Source organism: Thalia democratica, chromosome 8 (genome assembly GCF_965202585.1).
Source record: "Thalia democratica chromosome 8, ktThaDemo2.hap1.1, whole genome shotgun sequence".
NCBI lineage: Eukaryota > Metazoa > Chordata > Thaliacea > Salpida > Salpidae > Thalia > Thalia democratica.
In genome coordinates this window covers 21,514,878-21,540,952 of record NC_139172.1, presented here as the reverse complement: position 1 = coordinate 21,540,952, position 26,075 = coordinate 21,514,878, and the positions used below count along the sequence as shown (strand labels likewise).

The 26,075-nt window shown below is 26.0% G+C and overlaps 1 protein-coding gene across 2 annotated transcripts; it reads right to left on the bottom strand.

The window, feature by feature from the left end:
• Positions 1-1,695: 1,695 nt before the first annotated feature.
• On the bottom strand, positions 1,696-24,709 carry LOC145842198 (mediator of RNA polymerase II transcription subunit 16-like). Of its 2 annotated transcripts, none has more exons than XM_082949602.1 (19): positions 24,547-24,709; positions 23,446-23,553; positions 18,228-18,391; positions 17,696-17,781; positions 15,622-15,749; positions 14,969-15,075; positions 14,780-14,881; positions 14,211-14,369; positions 13,650-13,774; positions 13,182-13,305; positions 11,973-12,115; positions 11,469-11,565; positions 8,295-8,402; positions 7,949-8,031; positions 7,202-7,337; positions 6,499-6,700; positions 5,413-5,557; positions 3,291-3,452; positions 1,696-2,166 (listed from the first exon to the last, which is right to left on the bottom strand). In XM_082949602.1, exons 1-19 carry the CDS (start codon positions 24,683-24,685, stop codon positions 2,034-2,036), a joined length of 2,451 nt encoding a protein of 816 aa, XP_082805728.1. In that variant the 5' UTR covers positions 24,686-24,709; the 3' UTR covers positions 1,696-2,033. The 2 variants fall into 2 exon arrangements, with proteins under 2 accessions (XP_082805728.1, XP_082805726.1); XM_082949600.1 differs by having other exon boundaries at positions 1,698-2,166; positions 6,499-6,733.
• Positions 24,710-26,075: the final 1,366 nt, after the last annotated feature.

Sequence of the window (26,075 nt, the reverse complement as noted above, 5' to 3'; positions counted from 1 at the left end):
TTTTGGTTATCCAGCCATACACCAAGTATTTAAAAGTCTTGTACTAGCTAATATTTCAAAAACCATTTTGAGCTTTATTATATGTTTGTTGTTGTCTAATGAACAAATAACTCACATTTGTACAACTAGAAACGTAAAAAAGCTATCATTTTCACTTACTCTAGGTTTTCTTGTTAGAACATAATTAGAGATTTATACTTCATAAAAGGAGAACAAAAATACTTTATTTTTCAAAACTTTTTTGTTTACTTTTAATATAAGCTCTTTGGGTTTTTATAAACCTAACGATTATCTAGGTAGAGCTGAGCATTTTATTTTGTTAATTGTGTAGTTTATTTTTGCTTCATGTATTTTAAAATTTATCTAAATTTAACAACCGCAAATTTTTGTTATGTTTTATTTTATAAATTTCTCAAGATACTTTATAGTTTATATAAGAAATTATTCCTGCAGCAGCTACACAAAGATAACTATATATAGGTTAAGTTATACCATTTCTATACAATAATTTAGTTTTCGCTTGAAAACAACATATAAGGATTTATTTTTGTTGATAATTTGGAACAATATATTGGGCTTATATACTATTCTTAAGTTAACAGCTCTGCAACAGTTCTCTATAAACTTCTTCAAAGTGTTTTTGACAACTGAATTTCGGTTGTATGCCAACTTCAGATATACCGGATGTTTTTTAGATCAAAATATTAACAACTCAAATCTTGATTTTATTTCAACAATTGTCCGATGTCTAGCCTAAAACTAAAAAAGTTTTTCCACATTGGCTATTTCTGCTGTTAAATATCGGTCCGAACAATGAAAATCTGTAAACTACCCATCCTCAACGAAAACAATGTAATGTAAATTTTTTTGCTTTTGTAAGCAAACTCACGTGGCTAGAACCAGCATTAATTGAATCAACAGAATTAATAAATATTTACCAAAAAGTTTACTAAATAAGATTAGGGTATCTAACGAGGAAAAGAAAGTTGATAAGCTACATAAAATAAAAAGTGTTTCAGCGATTGGTCAACATTTGATTAACAATTCAAAATATTTTGTAAATTATAACATGCATAACTTCAAAATAGTATCAACAGCTCGTAATGATTTTCATCTATAAACACTACAGGCAACTTACATCAAAAGCCTTAAACCAGAACTGTGCAAACAAAAGAAATTTGTTTAGTTGAACATATTGTTTATTTGGTTTAACATAAATTGATTCATTTTTAATTCATTTAATTAATAATTATAGTTATTTTACAATTTATACCACTGTTTAAACGCTTGCGTTATTTTATTATTACTGTGTTAACCACTTAGATTTTACTATCTAATACTATTAGAGCAATAAAAACCAGCAATTAAATACTGATGAGCGTGATCGAAAGTTTTTTTTAGCTATTTTTGTTTACATTACTCTTTGTTATAACTTTCAGCAAATAAAACTTCAAAAAAACTATTAAACCTAAATAAAAAACTTAGCTGAAAATAACTTATTGGAGAAAAAAAAAACTTTAAGGATTTATAAGTTTTACTTGAACATAAAGCAAAATATTCCATTATACAATTCATATTTAACTACACATTTACATTTTAGTTCATTAACATAATAAAATTTATTTAAGACTTTATGTAAACAACTCAATAAGTTTCAACGGAATGTTATACTTACAGTACTTAGTTGAATATTATAAGGTTGTTTTTACCTACAATAAATGTATAGTGCATAAACTTGTTTAAAATTTTTTTATTTACAGTATTTATGAGTTTAAAAACATGTTTTTAGACTAATTTAAAGTTTTTACAACTGTTTTTTTTACATTATCAAAGCATGATTCTTAAAGGTTCACTACACACAAGTAAAAAAAGCAATAAAATAACAATTTTTTAAATTATATAAGGAAAACTATCGAAATTTTAAAACACTTTCTTCATTGAAGCCTTAGTTTGATCAAACTCTTTTCCATAAACTTTATTCTTCTCATCATTTTTTTAGACTCCAATCATTATAAACCCCCAGCGGAAATAATCTAAGCCATTTTAACTTCGGTGGGGTGCACCAGTCGCCACGCGCCGCCGCATATGCAGTTGCTAAGAAACCGGTTCTCCCACGAATCTATTTTCGGGTTCTGCTGGTTCTCGACCAACGCGATCACGCCGCACCTAGCGGATATAAGTAATTGGTTTACAATTGAAATTATATTACGAAAATACCAAGTTTAAACCATAATGACTTATAATTTAAGAAAAACAGTTTCTCAAAAAGGTTTTAATCATCAAAATATGAAGGTGAAAAAATACACACTTTTTATGATTTAAAATGAATGGTTTCCTGAAAAAGAACTACGTTTATTCCTTAGTTTTAAAATTAATGATTTTGATTAAAGACTTTAATATTTATTTATTGAAAAACATTCACCTGAAATCTGTGTAAGTAATTTAAAGCATCAAGTACTCAGTCATATATATATATATAAATCATACTGCTAAGAAAAAACACAAATACTTATTTTGAAACATTTTAAAACTATTTCTAATCGCTAATAGAGTTGAAATGGTACAGAAGTTATAAAATTTATGTTATATAAAACTAAATTAATAGTAAAAATTTGAAATAAAAATAATTAAAAACAAATATACAGTTTTAATTGTAATAAAATGATTTGTTTGTGTAAAAAAAAACTTAATAATCATAGTTATTTTGTTAACAAGTATAGTTTAATAAAATTGAACAAGATAGCTTTTAGTTTTAAATATTAAAAATAATTTGTACTCTCTTTAAAACACCGAAATTAGAACTATCATAGGGCTTAGTGTAATAAGAACTGTTTTAAAAATCTATTCTAGAACGGATTTGAAAGGAACATAATCTGAAGTGTGTTCAAAACCATTTAGGATTCATTTACAAAAATAAATGTTGTACGAAGCAATGCTACAAAAATATTTTAATAAAAACCACCTTGTAAATTATCCTAATTGTGACAATTAGTTTTAGTATTCTAATTAATAGTACAAATTGTTTTAATTTGGTTAAGTTTTATAAACAATAGAGCTTTGATCATGCTGTTTCGTCAATTACCAAATCTAACTTAGTTTAATTGTATTTTTGTTAATTTATAAACAAATACTGCTCATTTAATTATGTACTAAATAAATCTCAAAGACTTTCATATCATTACCATTGTACCTTACTAAAACCAACTTACAAAACTTATTTAGAAAAAAAAAGGTTCATTATTTATTAAAATGATATATATATAACGTTTTCCGACCAATCAAAATGTTACCTGATGCACTGCTTGAGGGGCTGGTAGTTCTGATTTCCCAGCCTAATCCACCTGAGCATGTCAACCAGACCCGTCTGTCCGGATAAGTAACGGATAAACGGGTGCTTCTCCTGCATCTTTGTCGGTAGTTCGGGGTCGATGTCGCACTTACCAAACGTAAACCTGTTTAGATACTTTGCTTTATTAGACATATATATAAAACTTAATGGTTGAAAGTAGTTTAATGAAAAACTACGAAGAAATGGCAGGCTGTACAATAAAATACATGGTTGCCGCAGGAAATCTAAAAATAAAATCATGTATTTACTTAAATTTTATTTTACTCATTTTTAATTCAAGTACGTTTATAGAGTATTTTTATTTTATAGAAAACTTACAATACAAAATTTTAAAAGTTTATAAACATACTCGATTAGACTTCAAATAATTGTAGTAATGAACCACGAACTCAAAGATATTTTAATCCGTAAAAAATTGTATTTTAAAAAGTATTACGTCTAAGTGTTCTATAAATCAGTGATCTTCACGGTGTGCTCTAATCTAATTTGGGGTGCATGAAAATAATTATGAAACTTACTTTCGGGCTTTATGATGAGGAGTAAAAAAAGGTTTTTGGTACATTTCACGGGATATTTCAAACTCACTTTAGATATTCTATTGAAATGAAAAGCAAAAAAAAGAGTTTTTATACTTTGGGTGCACATAATTTTTCAGTTTAGTGTGCACAGAATTAAAATAAGACCACTACTACAAACTATTTATGCAATGACAAAATTCAAAAATTAAGGAATTTCTAATTTGTGCGATATATCAAGAGGGATATCCATAAAAAAAATTGAGGTTGTTTCAATAACTGACACGTACAAATGATTGGCTGACATTCTAATTTTAGAACACACATGTCAACTAACTTATTACTGTAGATCATAAAATTGTCTATCTAAGGTTTAGTTTATTTGTTTGAAAATAATACTAAATATCTTTATATTTATCAATTTAAAAATAAAACTTGAAATCAAATGCTTTTTTATACTACAAATATAAACAAAATTTTCCAACTGTCTAATTTTGTACTTATTTGCTAAGCAGGTAGATTAAATTGGTTCTGATAAAAAGTATAATGCTGAGACCAGTATGAATTTTAATAAACTAAACTCTTTTTAAAAAATTAATTTTATCATGTACCGCTTACGCGGTAATTGTCTTTTTTTTACTTTCTTCTTTTTTCTCAAGCGAGTATAAATTCAACAGTCTCGAGTAATTTAGAGTTCTTTTTTAGTTTCTACTGCATTGCAGCGGACTGAACTCAGTGCAGCTTTTCGCTGCACTTAAGTTTTAATGGTTTCAATCTTGTTGTCAAATTGATTTCGATTTTAGAATACTTTTTGAGTTTGGTTTAAACATTTAGTTTTTAGCTTCTTTTATTCTAGTATTGTCGTCTTTTAAAAGAATTGATAATTTGGTTTATTAGTGTAATGTTGTGTAGTATTTTATCATCTTTTCGTTTCGCAAATTCATTGTAAATATAATCATTATCACAGATTCGAACTAAGTTTAAATTAGTATAAGTAACTGTTTTATTAAACCTTTAGTAAATAGTAAGTAATTCATATTAGATTATTTAAGTCGACTATAATTTAAGCGTTATCTTGGGGCATCTACTATACAAGTTAGAGCGCACGTTGCGTAATAAATCAGGCCAATAATAATTGTATAAGTAGAAACCTCGGTTAGCGACAATCATATTTTTTAAAAATTATGTTTATATCCAAAACTGAACGTCATTAAAATCATTTGTATAAATGTTCTGTTTCTTCTAACACAAGTTATGGTTGCTTTAGTTTTAATACAGCAGGAAGGCTGGATACCCAAGTACTTTATTAACTACTTTTTTTTTCAAAAGATTTTCGAACCTTTTTTGCTATCAAATATAAAATATATACAAGGTTGCAAAAACCAAACATGGACGAAAGAAGTCAAAACTACCGTATATGTTAAAGTATTTTTTTCTTGTAAAGATTTCAGAAAAAAAAACCACAAAAGAAAAAGTTTTATTTTTTCTTCTAAAGTAGGAGCAAAAAAACGTCAACAAAAAGTTTTATGAAGCAACAAAAGCACTAACGTCACTTTCTTTCTGTCCTTCATTCTGTAGAGGTAGCAGTTGGGCGAGTTGATGGGAACGAACAGCGGAATGTGAACTTTTGAGGGAAGAACACAGCATTCATCCACCACGTTCTTCGCTATATCCACCATTCCCTGCTCTTTACCTTGTTATAATTTATAAAGTTCAGTTTCTATGTTGCGTGAAGTAAACGCGATAAAAACATTAACTTTCACACAATTAAATGTTAATGTTTTCGTTAAAAGTATATTAAAAACTCACAAAGAATTGCTCTTGTAAAAGTTTAACAGAACAACAAGAATTAATATAAAACTATTAAAGTAATTTTGTAGCTTTACAAAAAAGAAACAGTTTGTTGATATCTAATTTTGTTAAATAAGAGTCCAGTACATTTTTTGTTCTTGAAGTAAATTTAATAACTTACAGTATATTATTTTATTTATAGACTTTTTAATAAAAATTATACTAAAAGTTAACAAAGTACTTACTCTGTAAAAATTAGTATAAGTATTTAAGCTATTTTGTAACTACAAAAAAAGTCTTGTAGTTAAAAGAAAAATAAAAATAATTAATATGTAAAAACATAGGTAAATTAATTAATAAATACGATATTGATACAACCATATTAAGGGCGTTATATTAAGGTCAATATTCAAAAGTAGCAGTGAATAATTTTATTGAAAAATCATTATGCAAAGCTAATTTGCTTCATTTTATACACTTTAAACAAATAAACTTAAAAAAAATATAAACTCATTCGATATTAGCTAGTGTTTTCTAGTGTCTGCAGTAAACACTTTTATATATGGGTACAAAAATACTTTCAAAAGGGTGTATTATGTTTTAATTTGATTTCAAATAGAAATTTTTGTTACTATTATACAGTTTTAATACGTTGGATACAGGTTATAAAAATAAATAAAAAACTATTTTGGTTGTAATAAAGTATACACTAAAACTCCTAGAATGCACAAACTTTTTAAAATAATTGTTTACTACAGTTTTCGAAAACCCTGTAAACAATTGCATATTTTCAATTAATAAACGTGCTTAAAAAAAAGTTTAAATCTTTCGAACAAAACTAACTTGTCTGCCATAAGGCGGTGATGAGGTCGAAAAGGTGGGCGAGGACGTCCAGGTTGGGGTTGAACTTTATGAAGGTGGGCATGCACGCCTTCTTCAGCAAACCCCACACCCTCACCAGCACCAGACACTCCCGGCACTGCTCCAAGAACTCGTGGTCCTTCAGCAGGAGGTAGCCGGGCGCCGGACGCTTCTTCTGCTTCGTCTGTTGGTGTGCTTGACAATGCCCAAAAGAATACTTGAATACAAAAAAGAAAAAATAAGTTTGATAGTTTGTGCAATTTGTATCAGGTCTGTTTTGTGGTTGACTTTGTTTAAAAAGCAAGTGCTGGTTAGTAACAACTACTCTTGGGTTTTCAACAACTTAAACATAGCTAAACAGCCTTTACAATATTAACATGTTAAATTATTTTTTTAAAAATATATTCTTATGCCAACACTGTTTTCTTGTAAACTATATTCTTTTTACGATATTGTGTGCAAGCTAATTAGTTTTAGAACCTTTGAAAGCTTTACAGATGTAAAAATACAGTTTACTGATTTATAAATACACTGATAAATTGAAAGCCGACAAATGACAGTGAGTGGTACTAGATTTAAAAAGGTTACTTGAGAAAAAAAAGTACTGAAACCAGTAACCTTCACCAAAAAAAAAAACAAGTGTTTAAATCTAATGTAAAACGTTGAGGCAGAAAACATAACTGACGTATACGGGCACTGACGCAACAAAGTACAGTATGACGTCGGTGATCCACTGATTGAGTTGCTGCATCGACTGAAAGTTGTTGGAATCCGCGTCCAAGTTGTTCACCATCTTGTCAATATCCCTTTCCGCTGATGTTCTGAATGTAAACATTTTAGAAGAGTATGGAAAAGTTATACAATGTTGTTCGAAAATGTACAACTATAGACTGTAAGCATTTAGTTGAAAATTAAACGTTGAGAAACTTATTAAATCTTGTTAATGTCTTATTCGTTAATATCTTGAAAATAAAAAGGAAGTAGGAATTTTTGTGGCAATTTAAATTTACTGCTTTTAAGTATGTACTTACAAAACATTTTATACTGTTAACGATGGAATTCGTTGGAGTCAAAAAGTCTAAGCTTAAGTCTTTACTTTGTAACAACTGATGTTAGACTACTATAACTCAAAATACATACAAACAAATATTCATCTGTCTTAACTTTTTAGTTAAAGCTACAGTTGAATGGGTTGTAGATAAAATTTAAGGAGTAAAGTTTAGAACATATACAAATTTAAAAACAACACTTTTTTTTGTTGATGAGGTAAGAAAAAAAATGGATTTAGATAAATAAAACAACTTTAATGTTAAATTTTTTTCATTAAAACAGTCGTTTGCTTCTTGAACCTAATAATTTCACAAAATAAAACTTTTCTATAAATACAATCATGCTGAACTTTTGTTGTAGAAATTATACAAACAATAAAAACCTGCATAAGAGTTGTAGGGTGGTGGCCGGGTCGTTGTCTTCGTTTGTGACGCGAGTTTGCGGAAGTATGAGCGATCTGAACATCTGTTTGACAGTATTCAGGTAATATATGCGACTTTTCATTTACTCTAGGAAGGCGAAGAAAAAAATTACTTGGAAAAAAAAGATTATTTTATGTGCAGTTTTATCTTTGAAATATTTTATGTAATTACATAACACTCATAAATACTTACTGATTTAAGCACTTTAAAAATTGTTTTAAAAGATAATACAATATAATAAAAAAAAACTGTTTCAGAACGACATAGTTCATTATAATTCTATTTCAAATAAAAATTCCAACAAACATTAGTTAAAGCGTTCAACATGAACTTCAAGTAGATATCCGTGACGAAAGGCGAGTGATACAGTTGGTAGATTGTCATTCTTATCACGTCCAATTTTCTGCTGTGAGCCTATACAAACAAATTAGACTTTACATGAAAAAATATGAACTTATCACGCATTTAATAATTGTTTGTTAAGAACATCTTTTTTAGTTGTAAGATATTGAAGACACTTGTGGTGATTATAGCCTAACTCAAAAAAAACACTTTTGAATACACAACGCCAATCTTTCGCTAAGATAAAAGATCATCATTAGTACAAAACACATACTTTCAGAGAAATATTGATCACTAAAAGTTTTTGTGAAGTTTTGTAAAAAAAAATCTATTCTAACTGTAAAATTAATCAGTTAGAAGTTTAATACAATACAATGTTTCTCCCTATAAAACTTATTTATAAAACTTTTTATTCAAACAAAAAACTGTTAGTAGTTAGATATTCAATTAGGTCATAATAAATTATCAAAAACAGCTTCACTTAAAAAAAAATTCAATGAGTATTAAAGACCACTTATACCAGATTATTTTATAAAACTTATTGACAATTTTTATAACAATTAATTAATTGGCTCTTATATGAAAGCTTAAAGTATAACCTACAAACCAGTTTTTATAGAATATAAAAACTCTTATTATTTTTTGAGATATCAACATTTTTCTTAAATTTTTGTAATAAAAACGTATGGACCTTAATTTATTCATTATCGATTTTCTCGGAAATTTTATAAATCACAAAAATCTATCTTCTTCTTCATTTTTTGAGCTAGAGACCTCAAATTTTCAGGATACATTACTTTTATAGTTTAAAATGCTTTTGATGCCGGGTTTTTTTTAATATTAAAATTTTAGATAACAAAACAATTAAAACGTTTTTTTTTCTTATAAAATTTTTCTTTTTCAAAGTTTTAAAAATTTCTATATTATATTGATTTAAATATTTGTTACGGACTTACTGTGAAAATTTAAAGAAGATTGCTTAAAAAATGAAGGACAAGATAGATTATTAGTGAATAAAATATAGTCTTTACAGCGTTTTTGCTTTGCGCCTTCTATAACGAACCTATTGAGGTAACCAATTTTGATAGTTTATACCTTGAAAATAACTTTGAATTTTGTTAAGCAGTAAAAAGTTTCTAAGAGGTTAGACTAAACTCTACAAAATAAGATCAACTTGTAAAAATCTAGGTGGTACCCCCCCCCCCGTATTGTGGTGGTATATTATCACAAAAGAAAGCTAGTTACTATTTATTTAGAATTAAAAATTTGTAGACTAGGGTTTCTTTAAGTGAGCGACAGGTTTGGAGGAGGTTTTTGCTATCAGGGGGCTTGACAACAACTATTGTGAGAGTGAAAAATTTTACGATAAATTAATTAGTAAAGAGGCGATACTAATTAAGTGGGAGAGGTAATTACAACTTTTTTAATTTCCAGGTGGGTGAATATGAAAATGAGTTTGGGAAATCCTGTTGTATACCTTATCGAGAAGTTAGTCTATATCAAATTTAAAAACAAGATTGAGGTCAACAAAAACTATATATTTTTTGCAGTTAAATTAATCATTTAGCTTTCAAAAACCTTAAACTACTTTAAACAACTTGCCTTTAGTTTTCTACAGATGTATTTACACAATTTTAGTTTTGTAATTAAGTACTAGTCACTATATGAAAATGAAAACTGCCGGTGGTGCGCATTTTTTAAACATGTATCTATGAAAAAATTATATTTAGTAATAAGTTAGCCATAAGAAGAAAAATTTTAACTATAATCCATTAAAAGAAAAAGTTTTTCATCAGTTAAACATTTTATACAATCATAGTATGTACTAATTTTTATTTACAAAGAAAAAACGAACTTGACAAATAGATTTTTTAGCAGTTTTATAATTTTATTTTAAGTTACAAACTATCAACTGGAGGAATATTTATTCTGAGACTTGTTTTCAAAAGATATTGAAATAACTTTTATAATTGATAAGCAGTTTCTGAAATCATAAAGATTGGTATAAATGATAGTCAAGTATATATATAAAATTACCAAGACCTAAACATATATTTTTTTTAATAACAAAAATTCACCATTCAATTTAGACAAATTTTATTGGTTAAGTATCATTACTGTACAACAAAACCAAAAGCCAATTTTAATTTTAGTAACTACTGGGATAACAACAAAATATTAGTCGATTTTGTTATGTAAATAATATCTTCTAACTAAAATTGCCCTCTTAGGATCATTAATTTAAGTCTTAAAAACAGAATTTATGTTAAACTGAAACAATGTTTAAAGAACCTTAATTATTTTTTTTTTAAATACCTTTGGTTAAGTAAATAATAATGTGATAGAGTAAATTTGTTTAGGTCATAAGAGTTAAAAGATTACTTTAACAATTTGGTTGTATTATGTATAATTTCAATCAAGCTAAAAGTTGCATTTTACAGGTTCAAAGTAATTTTTAGTTCAAAGTAACTTTTGATAAACAACGATAGGAAGTTAGAGATTTAATAGGGTCTTCATAAAAAGTGCAAACTAAAATTGCAATAAAAAAGCCTGTTTCATTAAAAATCTATCTTCTATAGTTTTTGAGTAACCGTTTTAAAACGTTCTTAGTCTAATCTCTGCATGCTAATAAGCAAACTCTCGTACGTATGTGTTTTTCGATTCCTAAAAAATGTTTGGTCATTTTTTAATGCCTCATATAAAGTTGTTTTAAATCATGCAAAAACCATCTATTTGATATTAAAAGCCCCTGGCTTAAACTCAAGGTATTTTAAATTTTGGTAAAGTTTTTAAGTTTCTATAAAATTGGTCATTTATACTTTGTTTTTTATGCAATTCTACTTAATTTTTTTTAACTGAATGTATCTCAAAAATGAATTGAAGTGTTTACGCTTCAAAAAATTAGTATCATAGCTTTGACGTTAAGCTTTTAAATAATGATCAGTCTTAACTTTTGTAATAAATATAATTCGTACCCCTATGACATTAAACAAGATTTTTTGTTGATTATCCGATATAATTTATTTTTAAAACCAAAAAACGTAAAGAGTAAAAACCATATCTTAAATTATTGGAACTAAACGTCAATTTTTTTTTCAGAATTATAAAACATTTTTAAATTGACAAGAAATCAATTACTTTATTTGAAGCAAATGGTAGACTGGGATCATCTGACTTCAAAATCGTTGCTATTTTTTCAGCTATATTTGAGCTTATATTGATTAGTAACTCCCACCTGTAGTATGCTTAATTTTATATAATTTGTCTAAAAAATATATGAACTTTATCTAAAATAAATAATGAGTGTTCGTGTTCTTGAAATAAAAATAACATCTACAAAATATTTAGCCCTCTATAATTTCACTACTTACAAAGTCAAATATAAGCCAATTTCATAAAGTTTTTTTTTTCTAATGCAAGTATTGTGTTATGTGTATTCTATATCATTAACTTTATAATTTAAAAAAAAATTAATAAATGATGATAACTCTGATTCACTTATTTTTAAAAAATTGAGAATAAACTTACTTAATAACTAACAGATTTTGTTATTATCCGTTTAAATAAATTTTGCTTCATATAAAAAATATAACTTAAAAAGTGAGCTAATAAAATGTACTTCATCATAACTTTGAAACTGACCAATCGCAGCCGCTCATAATGCAGTGTTGCAGCAGTTGAACGACGAACTTCACTTGCAAGTCTTCGGAAATTTCCCCGCCGTGAGAACTTATCCACGGCGCCACCTTCAGCAATTTCCCGCAACTTTTATCGTCGAATATCAACTGGTAAAAGTTCAGTTATTTTATTTGGTTCAGCTTGAAGTGAAAAGCAAAATAAAACTTTTCAAAAACTAATTTGTCTGACCTCTTTGAAAATCAAACCATTATTTCTATTTGACACAAATTAACTACCTGTGAATATTTTCTAACTATCTTTGTTGACCTTGTCGGTAGCCTTTTATGAGTAACGGGCAAAATTAAGAGAAAAAAAAATTATTCCGAGTCAGATAAGTAAGAAAAAAGTCCTCAGTTGGTTTATTTAAAAAGTATTACTTCAAATTTAAACAAAGTATATGTAAGTAGAAAAAGTATTGAAATAAACATAAAATAGACAGCACAGTTTACTCACAAGTAAAACGAAAAGAGCAGTTTTGTAAACTTATATTTTCAGCTTTTATTATTTAACTTGTACTTAATACTTGAACTAGCTTTTGCTAAATTATGTTTTACTTTAGCTAAAAAGAACATGACAGGCTTGATTGTTTTGCATTGCGGGCAACATCCCCCAAGCCGCAGTTTGCCGACCTTTCTACTAGTAAATACTATCTTTTACAAAAGATAAAAGAATTAACAACTTTAAACTTCTTGTGGTATTCAGCTTTATTTATAACCAAAAAATTTTTATTTTAATTAAACAAATAAATTTGAACTTAAAACATACTATCCCGATAAGAACAAAAACTAAAAATGCATTTGTTTAATAATTATTTATGCAACAAAAAGAACAACAAAAGTCACCTCTCGCGAATCTAAGCACATTAAGTCTACAGAAAAAGTGCGTAATTAAACGAGAGGTTTTTTGTTATTCTTGTAGATTTGTAGAGGTTTTTTAGTTAATTTGTATTTTTAAGAATTCTATATGCATAAATAAACGAGATAGCGTAACCAAATGAGTACGTAGATTCGCGAGAAGTGACTGTAGTTTAAAATAAATTAGACATTGGCAGTGTTTAATTAATGTGAAAATTCGAACTCAGTTTGTTAACACTAAATGCTGTTAAATAAACCAGTATTTTAAAAAAACAACAGATTAAAAACAGTTGTTAGTATGATAAATTTGAAAACTAACTAAAGCACAGCACATGGGAGAGAAGAGTACATGTTGCAAATTTTCGTCATCGATTTTTGTTCTTTTGAAATCGTTAATGTTGAAGTTGGTCGGACTGAATGAAGCGATCCGGCTCAGGAACACTCTAAAATATGTAAACATTGAAAATATAATAACTATGTTTTAGATTTGTAAAAAAATATGATCTACTTATTTAATTTGTAACAATTTAATTAGTTAATTGCAGGGAAAATTTAAGATGTTTTTAAGCTTCCTTAATATAGAAGTGATCCAAAAACTTTCCACTAAATCATGCACTATTATTCTAAAATTCATAAAACCTAAGAAAAAAACTTTTTTTAGTATTTTTAAAAACTAATCATATGGTCACCATAATACCTTTAAAAACTTTATAAATAAAATATAACTTAATCATTTAAAGCATTGAGCTCATGAACACACTCTTTAAATATTTAAAAATCTTGAAACCTGTGAATGAGCTGGACGGAATTGTCAGCGAAAACGACTGCCATGAGAAAACCGCAGAATATCGGGCTCTGAATGCCCTGAGTGGACGTGTTGACTGCTAAAGTCGGAAGTGAAAAATTACGCACCTGTGTTTACATACGCTTGTAACAAACTACATAATGAAGAGCTATTTGATTAAACGTAAAGTTGTTTTTGTTTTTATATAATACGTATGATTTTTATACTAGTCATGACTGTTTAATAAAAAAGGAATTGTGATTATGAAGCACAAAACACTGTGTAAAGTTTAAAGCTGGTCTACCTTCTTTTAAGAATATTTATAAGTTGTACCAACTTTTCTAAAGTTCTATAATACAAGTACTTTTATAATAACATTTACAAAAACATAAAATATTTGTACACTCCCATAAAGCTTATATTTAAAGGTTTTTTAAATAAAACACTTCCGTATTTGTGACAAAATAATTGTTGCATTAAACATCGCTAATAAACTACTAGACTTCAGTCAACAAACTTTAAAAATAAGTTTCATATCTATCATCAAGAAGCAATAAAACAAACTCTGGGCAACTGGTTGGAACGAGTGTGAAACTGCCACTCGTAAAACTTTTCTGCGGGATGGATGGGCTTGATGTTCTGAAATATCCTGTGCAAAGTTACTTCGCGGTTTCGGAGCATCCACGTTTCGAAGTGAGACCCGTTTGATCCGGATATGCAGATCTGAAATCATTAAGTTACGTTGTACGTACAACTTGTTGGTTACATGGTAATTTAAGTTTCGACAATTTTAACTCTTGAAAAATGTTGAAAAGGGCATATCTCAAAAAGTAAAATAAATCAATTTTTTTTTAATCATTGATTTGTATATGAAAATCTAAAATCATAAAAATAGGTTTACATTCAATTTGTTACCGGTATTGATCGAACAATAGCTGAGAATGCATGTTTAGCTACCCTATTAAAAACTAAGTATGTACAGAACAAAATATTAGCTTCATAAAGTTTGGAATCGTTGCAAATTCTAGCTTTAAAATTCAATTTCACCAAACAGATACAAGACTAAAAAGTGCAAACTTGAATGATACTCAGTACTGTAACTCAAAAACAAATTTGAAAAAAATGCTGCACACCATCAGGTAGTCGTTTGTTTCTCTGGTAGTGAACTTGATGTGGGAAATGAACTTGTAAGAGTCGTTGTTGTCTTTCAACGTGAAGTTGGATCCTACTTCAACCTAAAAGTTTGAAAATGTTTGTAGTAATTTGTAGAAAGTTCGTATAACAAAGTTATACCAAGAAGTAAATAAGAAACATTCACTAACATTAACTTTCAAATTTTTCAGCCTGTCATAGCTAATTTTTATGACGTAAGTACGAATGATGTGCTTCACTATTCCATCGCTCATTACAATTTTTATACTTCCGTCAGCTACAAAAAACTCGAGGTTGTATAACTATTTGGATAAAATTCTTTTGAAAACTAGATATTGTAGTAATTTTAGCATCAACCTTTTTTTATTAGTATTCGTTTTTATTGTAGTACTTAAATACTGAGTTTATTAAATACTTTTTTTATAAATACGCACGCTTTAATTTCAGCAGTATTCCAGTTATTAAAAAAAAAATCACCAGTACCAAGATCATTTAATGCTCATCATACAAAGTTAAAATCACTATTTTAAACATTTTAAAAGCTTCATTACATACCGAAACTTTTAACACAATGGTTTTATAGTACAATTGTTAAGAAAATTTGAAATCTCTATGTAATCATTCATTTCAGTGCTTCCCAAGCTCATCTTTATAATCGCTTCCTAAGCAGATGTTTAAAAAGTAATCGCCCCATTTTAAAATGTACCAACCCTGTTCTAGTAAATTCCATAGTTTATTTCTTGCCCCCTTAAAAGCCAAACCGCCCACTAAAGAATATATTTCCAATTTTGAATAATCCTGATTCAAACAAACACAAACGAACGTCCGTACGACAGATCGGCGATTTCCTGATGGCACGGGGTGTTCAGCTGTCTAACTTCGCACTTGTTTTCCATTCGATCGTCCGTCACCCTCACAAGAACCTTCCCGCAGCCTGATACTGCTACATAGCTGCAAGCAATGTTAGTTATAAATATTCTCTAAACACAAGTGTTTGCACTAAAGTTGCGCAAAATAAGTACAAAGTGAACCCGTACTTGAGTTTAAGAATAGAAGTCGGATATAACAAATGATTTCAACTAGTTTACTAAAAAAAAGTTTAGAAAATTAAATTTACACATAGGCTTTAGCTATTCTTGGTAAAAGTGTGAAAAAGCATTAAACTTGAGATATGTTGAAATTTTACTTTCTAAATTTAACATATTTTTAATAAATAACTGTTAACATATTCTAACATGTTTTATTTTTTCATTTTAAGTAAACAAGTTCCACTAATTTTTATATGTAACAGAAAACTTTTTTCAAACTTATATCAAGTTGAATAAAATTTATCGAAATTTAGTTATTTATACTTAAGAGAATTGTTCTATTTTGAAAAATACTTTAAAGACTCGTTATCAAACTATTTTATTTTAATTGAGTGTGTTTATGTATAAAAGAAGTATATTTTAAACTATAAACGACAAATTATGAACATTCTACTTGAAAAACCCAAAGGGTCTAACTAATTTTAACACCTATTATCTTTATTATTATTTTTATATAATTTTTTTATCATTTTTTCATACAAACAACCAAGAAGTTTTACTGAAAAACAAAACTAATAACAGTTTTTGATATATAAGAAACTCGAATACCTTAACTTTTTTTAGCTGAAATAGTATTTGCATAAAAAGATTTATTTTTATAAAAATATAAGTTCAAGCTTTTAAATTATAATATCAACTTAACTGAAATAAGAAAAAAACTGGGCTGACAAAAAATTACTAACTAAATTAAAATTTATAGTTTTTGAACCATATAAAGAATACATACTGAAAAGCTCAGGACTCTAGCTTCTAAAATGTTGGATGATACATATTTTAAGTCGATTTTTAAGTTTGTTGAAAAACACTTGCAAGATAAAGTATATTGTTACAAAAGCCTTGTAATTTAAACTTTTAACAAAACTAACTATATCTTAAAAATACATTGGAATCTATGAACTTTTAAACAACAGCTAACATGCTTTAATATATGAACAATATAAATATTTGCAATAAGATTGGCTAGTACCTTCCAATAAAATTTTTGGTTTGTTAGAAACATTTATAACAATATTATTTGTTTCACTACATTGATTAAAATGCAGTTTATCTAACTTTAAAATGAATGCATAAGTATCTTATAAAATTTCAAAAGCTCTAAAAATAACAATTTTTTTTTTTTTCATCTTTAACAAAATCTTAATAATTTCAATGCCATGACAATTTAACTATCATATAGTTTAAACTGCCTTTTATTAAAGTTAGTCAAAGATGTAATGTGATTTATGATGCAATTATAAATTTTAGTTTATTGAATAACGTTAAATGGCATTTCAGTGAAATTTATTTTTTTAATTAAACACATCAAAAGTCTTCATCTACCTTGTGAACTATAATCACAAAATTTTAACGAAAAACTATTTAAACAAAACATTGTATTGTTTATAATAAACTGTGAAAACAAAATATAACTAATCTCCTTAAACCTACTTAAGTTGATAACTTTCAATTGTTTAATCTAAAGCAAAATACAATATCATAAACAATTAAGGTAGATTAGTTGTTAAGTTCAAGCAAAAAGGTAGCTTGAATCAGTTATGCTTTATTTATAGAAAGTTGCAAAATATGTTTTCAATAATGATTTTTTTCAACACTTGTACTTATATTAAAACTTTTAATATTTATTATAAACCTTTATTTGAATAATAGAAAAACTAACACCTTTAGTTATACATTTTGAAAATGTTAATAAATAATTAATCACAATTTTTTTACAATAATTGATTATTGAAAAATTTTAGTTTATATAAAGATATTCATTTTTAATTTGATCTTTCAACAAAAAGGGAAATAATAAATAAATAAACCAACCCTTCCACATATTTGTTTGCAAATTTTTTCAACGAAGGAGCAAAATTTTTTGCAGCAACTCCGCTTTTATCAATACTGAAGGGGTTCTGTACAATTTTTCTGTTACAAATGACACAAAGGCAAAAATAAGAAAAAAATAATTAAGCTGAACAACATATAGACTGATATTATATAATTTGAAACGATGAAATTATTTATATCTTGAGTTCGTCAAAAATAAATAAATTTTACATTTAAAAAAGTCTGATCAACCTCAATTATAAAACCAACAGTAATTTTGCTTGAATTAAATATTGTTATGCAAATATAAAATCTATGCTAAAAAAAGTTAATATCAAACAACAAAAATAATAAAATCTTCAAGTGTTTACAACTAATTGTTTAAAGCTAGTTATAAAAAATATTTACTTTAGGATAAGTAAATGTAATTTTTGACTACAGAATTAAATAAAAGTTTAACAAAATTTTATTAAAACTGTTACATACTTACTCAAATATGCAATTGTTTTAAAATAAGTACAACTAAACTAACATAAAGGCCGGTGTGAAGCCACCCGACACACAAAATTTCTTCCCCGCACAGAGGATGAGAACTGTTGGTGAACTCGTTCTTGCACGTCCACACATTCGACATCTCTTGCTTCATCATCCACACCGAACAATGGCCTTTCGAATCACCAACTAACAGTTTTGAACCTAGAATTTTATTGATAAGTAACATGTGCTGTTTTTAGTGTGAAACCAGTAGCTTGAAAATTTACTTTTAAAATAATGTTTTAATCTTTTTTAAAGTCTTAAACAATGTAAAACTAAAAAGTAATTTTTCAGTAGTAGTCACAACAAAAGTACTTTATATTTAAAATACTTAATTTTAAAAACTCAATAATTAAAAAACAGGTTGGGATACTGGAGTTTTTAAATACCAATTCAATAAGAAACACATTCTCAGTTTAAAATTTATTTGCATGACGACGTTTCGACTATCCATTAGTCATTATCAACAAAATACTGTGCAAAAATAACTATAATTAGTGATAAACTACTAAGTATACAAAAATATTTTTTTAAGTGATACATTATATAAAAATTTTTATAAGTTAAGATTATAAACTATAACAAAATAATATTTTACTTGAATACTAACAAATTGTTAAACTACTATATATCAAACTAATCAAAAATTCTTAGAGTATGGGTAATACCCGGTTTAATTAATTGTTTATTTAAAATTGGATGTGCAAAAATAACTAAAATTAGTGATAAACAACTAAGTATACAAAAGTGTTTTTTTTTAATCCAATTTTAAATAAACAATTAATTAAACCGGGTATTACCCATACTCTAAGAATTTTTGATTTGTTTGATATATAATAGTTTAACAATTTGTTAGTATTCAAGTAAAATATTATTTTATTATAGTTTATAATCTAATTTATAAAAATTTTTATATAATGTATCACTTAAAAAAATATTTTTGTATACTTAGTTGTTTATCACTAATTTTAGTTATTTTTGCACAGTATTTTGTTGATAATGACTAATGGATAGACGAAACGTCGTCATGCCAATAAATTTTAAACTGAGAATGTGTTTCTTATTGAATTGGTATTCAATAATTAAAGAAGTATTTTGTATACCTCTAAAGTCAAAAAAAAAATAAAACAACCTAAAAAAAAGACTCTTTTTTATAAACTAGTACTGTATAAAGAAAACAAAAAAATAAGTTAACCATATTTTTAGCAAATGATCAGATTTTTTATGGTTCAATCTTAACAATCAAAAACTTATATTTTATTTTTAGAGATAAAAATAAAAACGATGTTGTTACATAGGTTCTTTATAAAAGTACAATATTAAAACAGCAAAAAAAGACCACTTTGTCAAAATTAATTTATTCCTACTGTTTTATTTTTTATTTTCTAGTGAATCTTTAAAAAATTATAGATATTATTTACAAATTTCTTTAATTTCAATTTTAGTTATCAAACTTGTAATTTTCTTTATTCTTAAACCATTCAATGTCCTTTTTTATTTCAGAAAATAAAAATTTATAAAAGCTTGAAGTCATAAAATTTAAACACTTAATGGAGATAAATTTTTCAAAACTCAAGATAGAATTTAAAATGAAAAAATTTACTTTCTATGAGAGATATCTAGGATGGTCAGTATTTTTTTCTAATTTCTTCCAGGTTTTAAAGTACAAGTTTTCTTATCCCTTTTTATAAAAACAAAAACATAAACTTAAAAATATTTTTATGGTATAAAAACACTTTAATGCTACTTTTAACGTGTATTTTAATAAAAAAAACTCCGAATGATGTAAAAATTAGTTGTATATATTAGCGATCTCTTATTGAATCTAGATTTGTTACTGTACTTATAAAAGTTTTTCAAAATCAAAGTTTTGTTTTATTTTCTAAATTCCAGGTTAAATGGCCACCCTGTATAAACCTTCTACAAAGATCTTTATAGCTCAGAAATTAAAGTTAAATTTTAATGTACATTAATTAATTATTTCTAACCGAAGCTTTAATGTATAAATGAACAAAAACATATTAAAACATTTAAAAATGGTTACACTAGGTAAAAATATAAAACTACTCGACTACAATAAATTTGAATAAATTTATTAGTTATTATAAATTCAAGTAAATTAGGAGAATGTACTTAAAACTCTTTTTTTGCTTTACAAATTTTAATACAATGGAAATATAATAACTAGTGTAAAACCTTATTTTTTAAAAAGAAACTTCTATTGATGCACATCTAAACTTACTAAAATACTGATAATAATAAAAAAATTAATCCTATTGCTTAAAAATTCATTCACTTTAATTTCAACTAATCGTTTTTTTATTCAATTTTAAATGTAATTATCTACTGTAGTTAACAGATTGTCACAATATGAATGAAAAACAGCATAACCAAGTAAAAAAAAATATCTAAAGAAAAAAAAAAGGTAAAAAAGAAGTAACTATTAGTATAAATGTTAATCTATATAATCAGAGATTAATAATACTAAACACAAAACTAAGCAACTATTAATCTTTTATTTAACATTAGTTGCATCATAAAACTCAGTAATAAATAGTTAAGAATTACGAATTTCAAAATAAACTTTTAAAAACCCTATGATAAACACGCAATTAGTTAACAAATTTGGTAATCACTAAAATACCAGAAAAAACATAAAATACATTCAGGCCAAGGGTTTTTACAATCTGATCTAATTTTGTAGAGTTTTATCTTAGCTGTCAGACATTTTTAATCCCTTCATTTTAAAACTCAATTTTCGAGATACAAGCAATCATATTAAATTTAAAGGAGAAGATATATTTTAAGAGAACTTTTCATTTTACAAGAAAATTAACAATAAAAATTTACGGTTTTTATTTTTGTATAGGAAATTTTCCCTATATTATTAAACTTCATAGGTTTTTTTTGTATAAATATGGCTTGTAGCTTAAATAAGTTAGAGTAGATAAGCCAATGTTATATTTTTTAATGTTGGTTCCTCCTTGACATTAAACAATAAAATATAAGACAAAAACAGATAAAAATGCTCTAAAAAATATTTAAGTTGAAGTTATGATAAGTGATGTACACAAATAATTAGAATTCCATTTATAGTATCTTGAGACTACTTTTGGATGAATTCTCCTATTGCCATCCCTTCCAAATTACAAGTTTATAAAAAACCATATTTATTATCACAATTTGAGGTATTTTTATAAACAGCAATAGAGGGTAAAACACTTTTTTATATTTTATTTGAACTCATTTTAATAATCTCCAACTTAGCTAACAATTGTTTTTTTTACGGATTTTTTAAAATGAAATTTAATTGTTGAGATATGAGGAGACTAAGTTGGAGAGTTCAATAGGTTCCTTATGAAAGAGCCAAGTTCAAAAGGAAAAACGACTATTTCATTAAAAATATATCATCTCCTACAGTTTTAAATCAACCAATTTTAAACTTTATTAGTATAATTTTAAATAAATAGTAAAAAATCACATTGTAGAAATTTTCAAAATCATTGTAATTTTTTTTTACTGAAAAATTAAAATAATGTTTTTTTTTTCTTTTGGTCACTATTTAATTACAAATTGCTGCAGTATAATTATTTTTTATAGTGCAACAAACATTTTCTGAAAACTTGAGATCAAAAGCTTGAAAAATGAAGGAAAAGATCAATTTTTTGTGAATTTTTAAACTTCTGAGTGGATTGGCAGTCAAAAAAAAAGTGGTTCATGCATTTGTGTTGAAAGCTTTTTACAAAAATGACTATATCTTTAAAATAAATCTAAACTTTTGTATTATATAAAAACAGGCTTATAATTTAAATTTTAAGCTTTTATATAAGAGCCATTGTTAACTATTGTAAAAAATACTCATATAGCCCTTTACTCCCTAATAAAACGGTATCGTAATGAAATTTGATCTAATGCTAATTTATATAGAAGAAGAGAAATAAAAGATACTGGAGTATAATTTAAGTTAGATATAATCAAAACAAAACAATATTAAAAGTAACACAAAGGATCAAAACCAGTTTTATAAATATGTGTCAACAATAACAACATTAATGTAAGATTATCAATTGGTAAATGGTGATTCTTATACTAAGTGAAACAGAATACATATAAAAACCTAGTATTTGCCTAACTTTTAAGTTTAGAAAGAATAGTATGTACATAAATATCACCAAAAATAGCATACTAAATAATTTTTTTATTTTTAAGGGCATAGGGGGTATAAATCACTATTTTATAACTTGATCTTAATTTGCAGAAATTATTTAACCAACCTACAAGTTTTTTTTTCACAGCTTTAAAATTCGAAAGTACAATAAATCCTGTGTGGGAGAACAAAACTAAAACAGTGATAACTAAAATCAATTTTCTCCTTATATTTTTTAAAGATAAACACATAACACTTTCAGAAAACATTTTTTGTAAACTTAGAAAAATCTGTCATAAAAACTTAAAAATTTAACTAGAAAATTTTGTTTTCTAAAAAATTACAATTTTTCTTTAAATATTTGTTTTAACATTAAACCTTTTTCTTAACATTTGTTACTACAGACTTTTCTAAATATTGCATGCAATACTTCTCTGGAATTTAGAAATTTATTTTTAAAATAAAGGGGACTTTTTTTTATCTTTTTTGTTATTTTTTTACCCATAAAGAACCTATTGTACATTTGACCAGACCAGCTATATCTAAAAAATTTGCATTTTACAATTTAAAAACTGTAAAAAACTTGTTGCTCACTTAAAATTCTACAAAGTAAGATCCAGTTGTAAAAAAATATTTGTCCCCCTAATCTTTCCAAAATGCTCTTATACATGTAATTTGCCTTAAAATATTAAAAAATTTATTGGTAATATTTTGTTATATATAGTACTTGAATATTTAGAAGAAATTATTTTTTGTTATTCTCTTTTAATTTCAGAAAATTGTGGTGGCCCACTTTTCTTTAAAATAGCTAAAATTATACACAGGATTTTATTATTATATTTCACATGTGTAACATTTTGTAAAGCTGAAAGTTTTAAACTGTGTTTTTATAAGAATATGTTATGTACCTCATAAATGATATAAACACTAAGATTACATTAGGGACTTAAAAAGCAAGTATGTTTTATTTAATTGAGTACACTGGATTCTATAAGTATAAACAAAGCAGAGTAATACATTTGTAAGTTTTAAATTCAAATAAGTACTTAAATAAAAAAACTGAAATTACCTGTATAGTTCCAATCCAATGATGTTATACGACCCCATTTGTAAGGTATAGAAAATACATCAAAACATATGTTAGGATTAAATATATTCAAATAGTAGGTTGAAACGCCTGAAACAACAATTTTATAACCTTATTTGTAATTTACATAAATATTTTATAAAATATTCTAACGCATGTCTAAACAGCAAAAATATTTTTGTTAATAATGTTAATAATACAGGTTATGCTTATAAAGTTACATCTATTAGATTAATAACTTTTGTTTTAAACATAAAATTAAATTAATCTTAGTGAGACTATCTATTTCTTTAAAAAAAGTTAAGTTAGATTCTTACCATGATGATAATTCAGCTTTAAAATTTTAAATATTGTTTCTACTTAAACAATTTAAAATCGATAGAAAGTATTAATAAGATTAAATTCTAAATTTGTTAGTTTACTCAATAATGTTTAAAAAAATCCAGACTTTAAGTTTTAAAATCATAAAAACTTAAAATTTTTGAAATTTTCTTAAATAAGCTTGTGTAAGGTTTTAAATTTTTTGAAGATACCTATATTATTTTTCTGAAGATAAAGTTTAAAACAATCCAAAATTAATTCTTTTGTGTAAAATTTATAGAGGATATTTTTTTAATCTTATAACTTGTTTGTATTTGTAGGCAGAGTTGAATACAAAGGCTTTTTAGGTTAAAGATGAACAAATCCAATTGGTATGTTTTTTACTAATTTGTATTGCAAGTATAACATCATAAAAGCAGAAATCATTATAAAACAAAACCAACTTATTTTTTATTTCAAAACTATCATGGGTAAATTTTATCTTTTAATAACTATAAATCAACCAAAATTGTACAAGAAGTATTTTTCAACCATTTCTAAACACAGTAAAATTTGTATTTTATACTTAAGTACTATTTCTAAAAAAGTAATTAAAAGTGATTTAAGTTTTTTTAAATATTTTGAAACAAATAGCAGTATTTTAAGCTGTTTATATAGTTGATAAATAATTTTAACTAAAGAGAATATAAAAGTAGTATATATCTCTAAACATTTTTCTATTATCACTCTATTAAAGTTGTTTAAAACAACTTACAAACCAACCGTTTGGAGAAACTTTTTCATTTGTAAAAGCTACCAAGTTCAAAGTGGACCATGCACTGACACATTTGCTTTCATGGCCTAAGCTTGTCTGGACAAAGTCAGCTGACTTACTCCATTTGAAATTGTAACATGTTTCCATTTGAGACTATAGGTTTCTTGGATAACTCTGTAGAGATTTAGGTTTTGCACACGAATTGGGGCACACGCTTTTCAACATTATTTGAAGGAACTTTTTCCAAATTTTAAAGATATTCAACATACTTTTGCTAACAGGTCCAAATTTCAAAAAGTAAAGACGTCGTAAGGTAAGAACTTTGAGAGGTACGCACCCGCGTAAGGTACGCACCCGCGTAAGGTACGCAAATTAGAAATTATCTTTTTATAGTTGGTTTGAGATACTTATTTAAAACTAAACATTTAAAAAATTTTTACAGGTATTATCAGAGACGAAGACAAGCTCTTTAAAGCAAAGTTAGAAAACTGTAACAGTAACTACCAGTGACATTTCAACTACGTTTGTCATTTTTACTATATCAAAACTTTATCGTCAAATAAATGAAAATTTTAATTTTGTGAAACCTGTATTTGACTAAAACGAAATAAAATTAAAAAAGAAGTTTAGTAATATATTTAGTTAAACCAAAGTTTAGTCAAACTTGTACTAGAACTGTTTTAAAAAGAAAATTAATTATTATTTTCAGTAGATAGAAATGAGAATGCAACTATTCAAAAGAAATTAAACTATAAAATTTATCAATATTTTTAAGTTTAACTAACTAAGTTTAATTAACTTTTTAAGTTTAAACTACAGACCATTTTTTTAAATAAATATAAAACCAACTTAAACATAGTTTTCAAAACTAATTAAGTATAACAAGTATACTGTATTTTTAAAGTAAAGATACTACTCAAAGATTTTGTTTAATTTCGTTTCTTTTTTCGTTTGCTTTGTTTGCTGAAAATTAAATAAATAAAAAATAAGATCGTTTTTATACAGCATGATCTGAACATCATCTAAGTTGACAGCACAGCAGAAGTATTTGAATAGTTTCAAGTCAAATTAGTTCTAAAATATTTGAACATTTGTCAAAAGCTAAACCTGGAAATTTCGAAATTATTTTCTTAAATATGATTATTAAACTAAAATAGTTCTATAAAAATAAGTTTCATGGCAATTAAGAGGCGACTGCTACGCTCTTTTTATTTTTTTTTAATATAAGAAACAAAAGTAAAACATTGATGTTAACAATATTAAAAACGTATATTAAAAAAACCACAAAAGACATTGCTATTTTTTGCTTAATATAAGAATAAAATTAGATTAACTTGTTTTATTTTCGCTAAAAGTGTATGCACGCGTAAATTTTCTTGTTTATTTAAACTAAAACTTCGTTAAATAGTTTAATTATATTAAAAAACTATTGCACACACTATGTATGTGCTTGATAAAACGATAAAACTTTCAATACTTTTTTATTTTTTTAATAAGTATCTGCATGATATGTAAATTTTTCTTTATTCAACAATAA

Bases quoted from the DNA above. Each gene is read 5' to 3' on its own strand.
- LOC145842198 (XM_082949600.1), bottom strand. From the start codon at position 24,685: ATGGAAACATGTTACAATTTCAAATGGAGTAAGTCAGCTGACTTTGTC. The intron at 23,554-24,546 runs GTTGGTTTGTAA...TTGTTGTTTCAG, and splicing joins TGAAAAAGTTTCTCCAAACG to GCGTTTCAACCTACTATTTG. The intron at 3,453-5,412 runs GTTAGTGCTTTT...GTATCTAAACAG, and splicing joins AAGGACAGAAAGAAAGTGAC to GTTTACGTTTGGTAAGTGCG.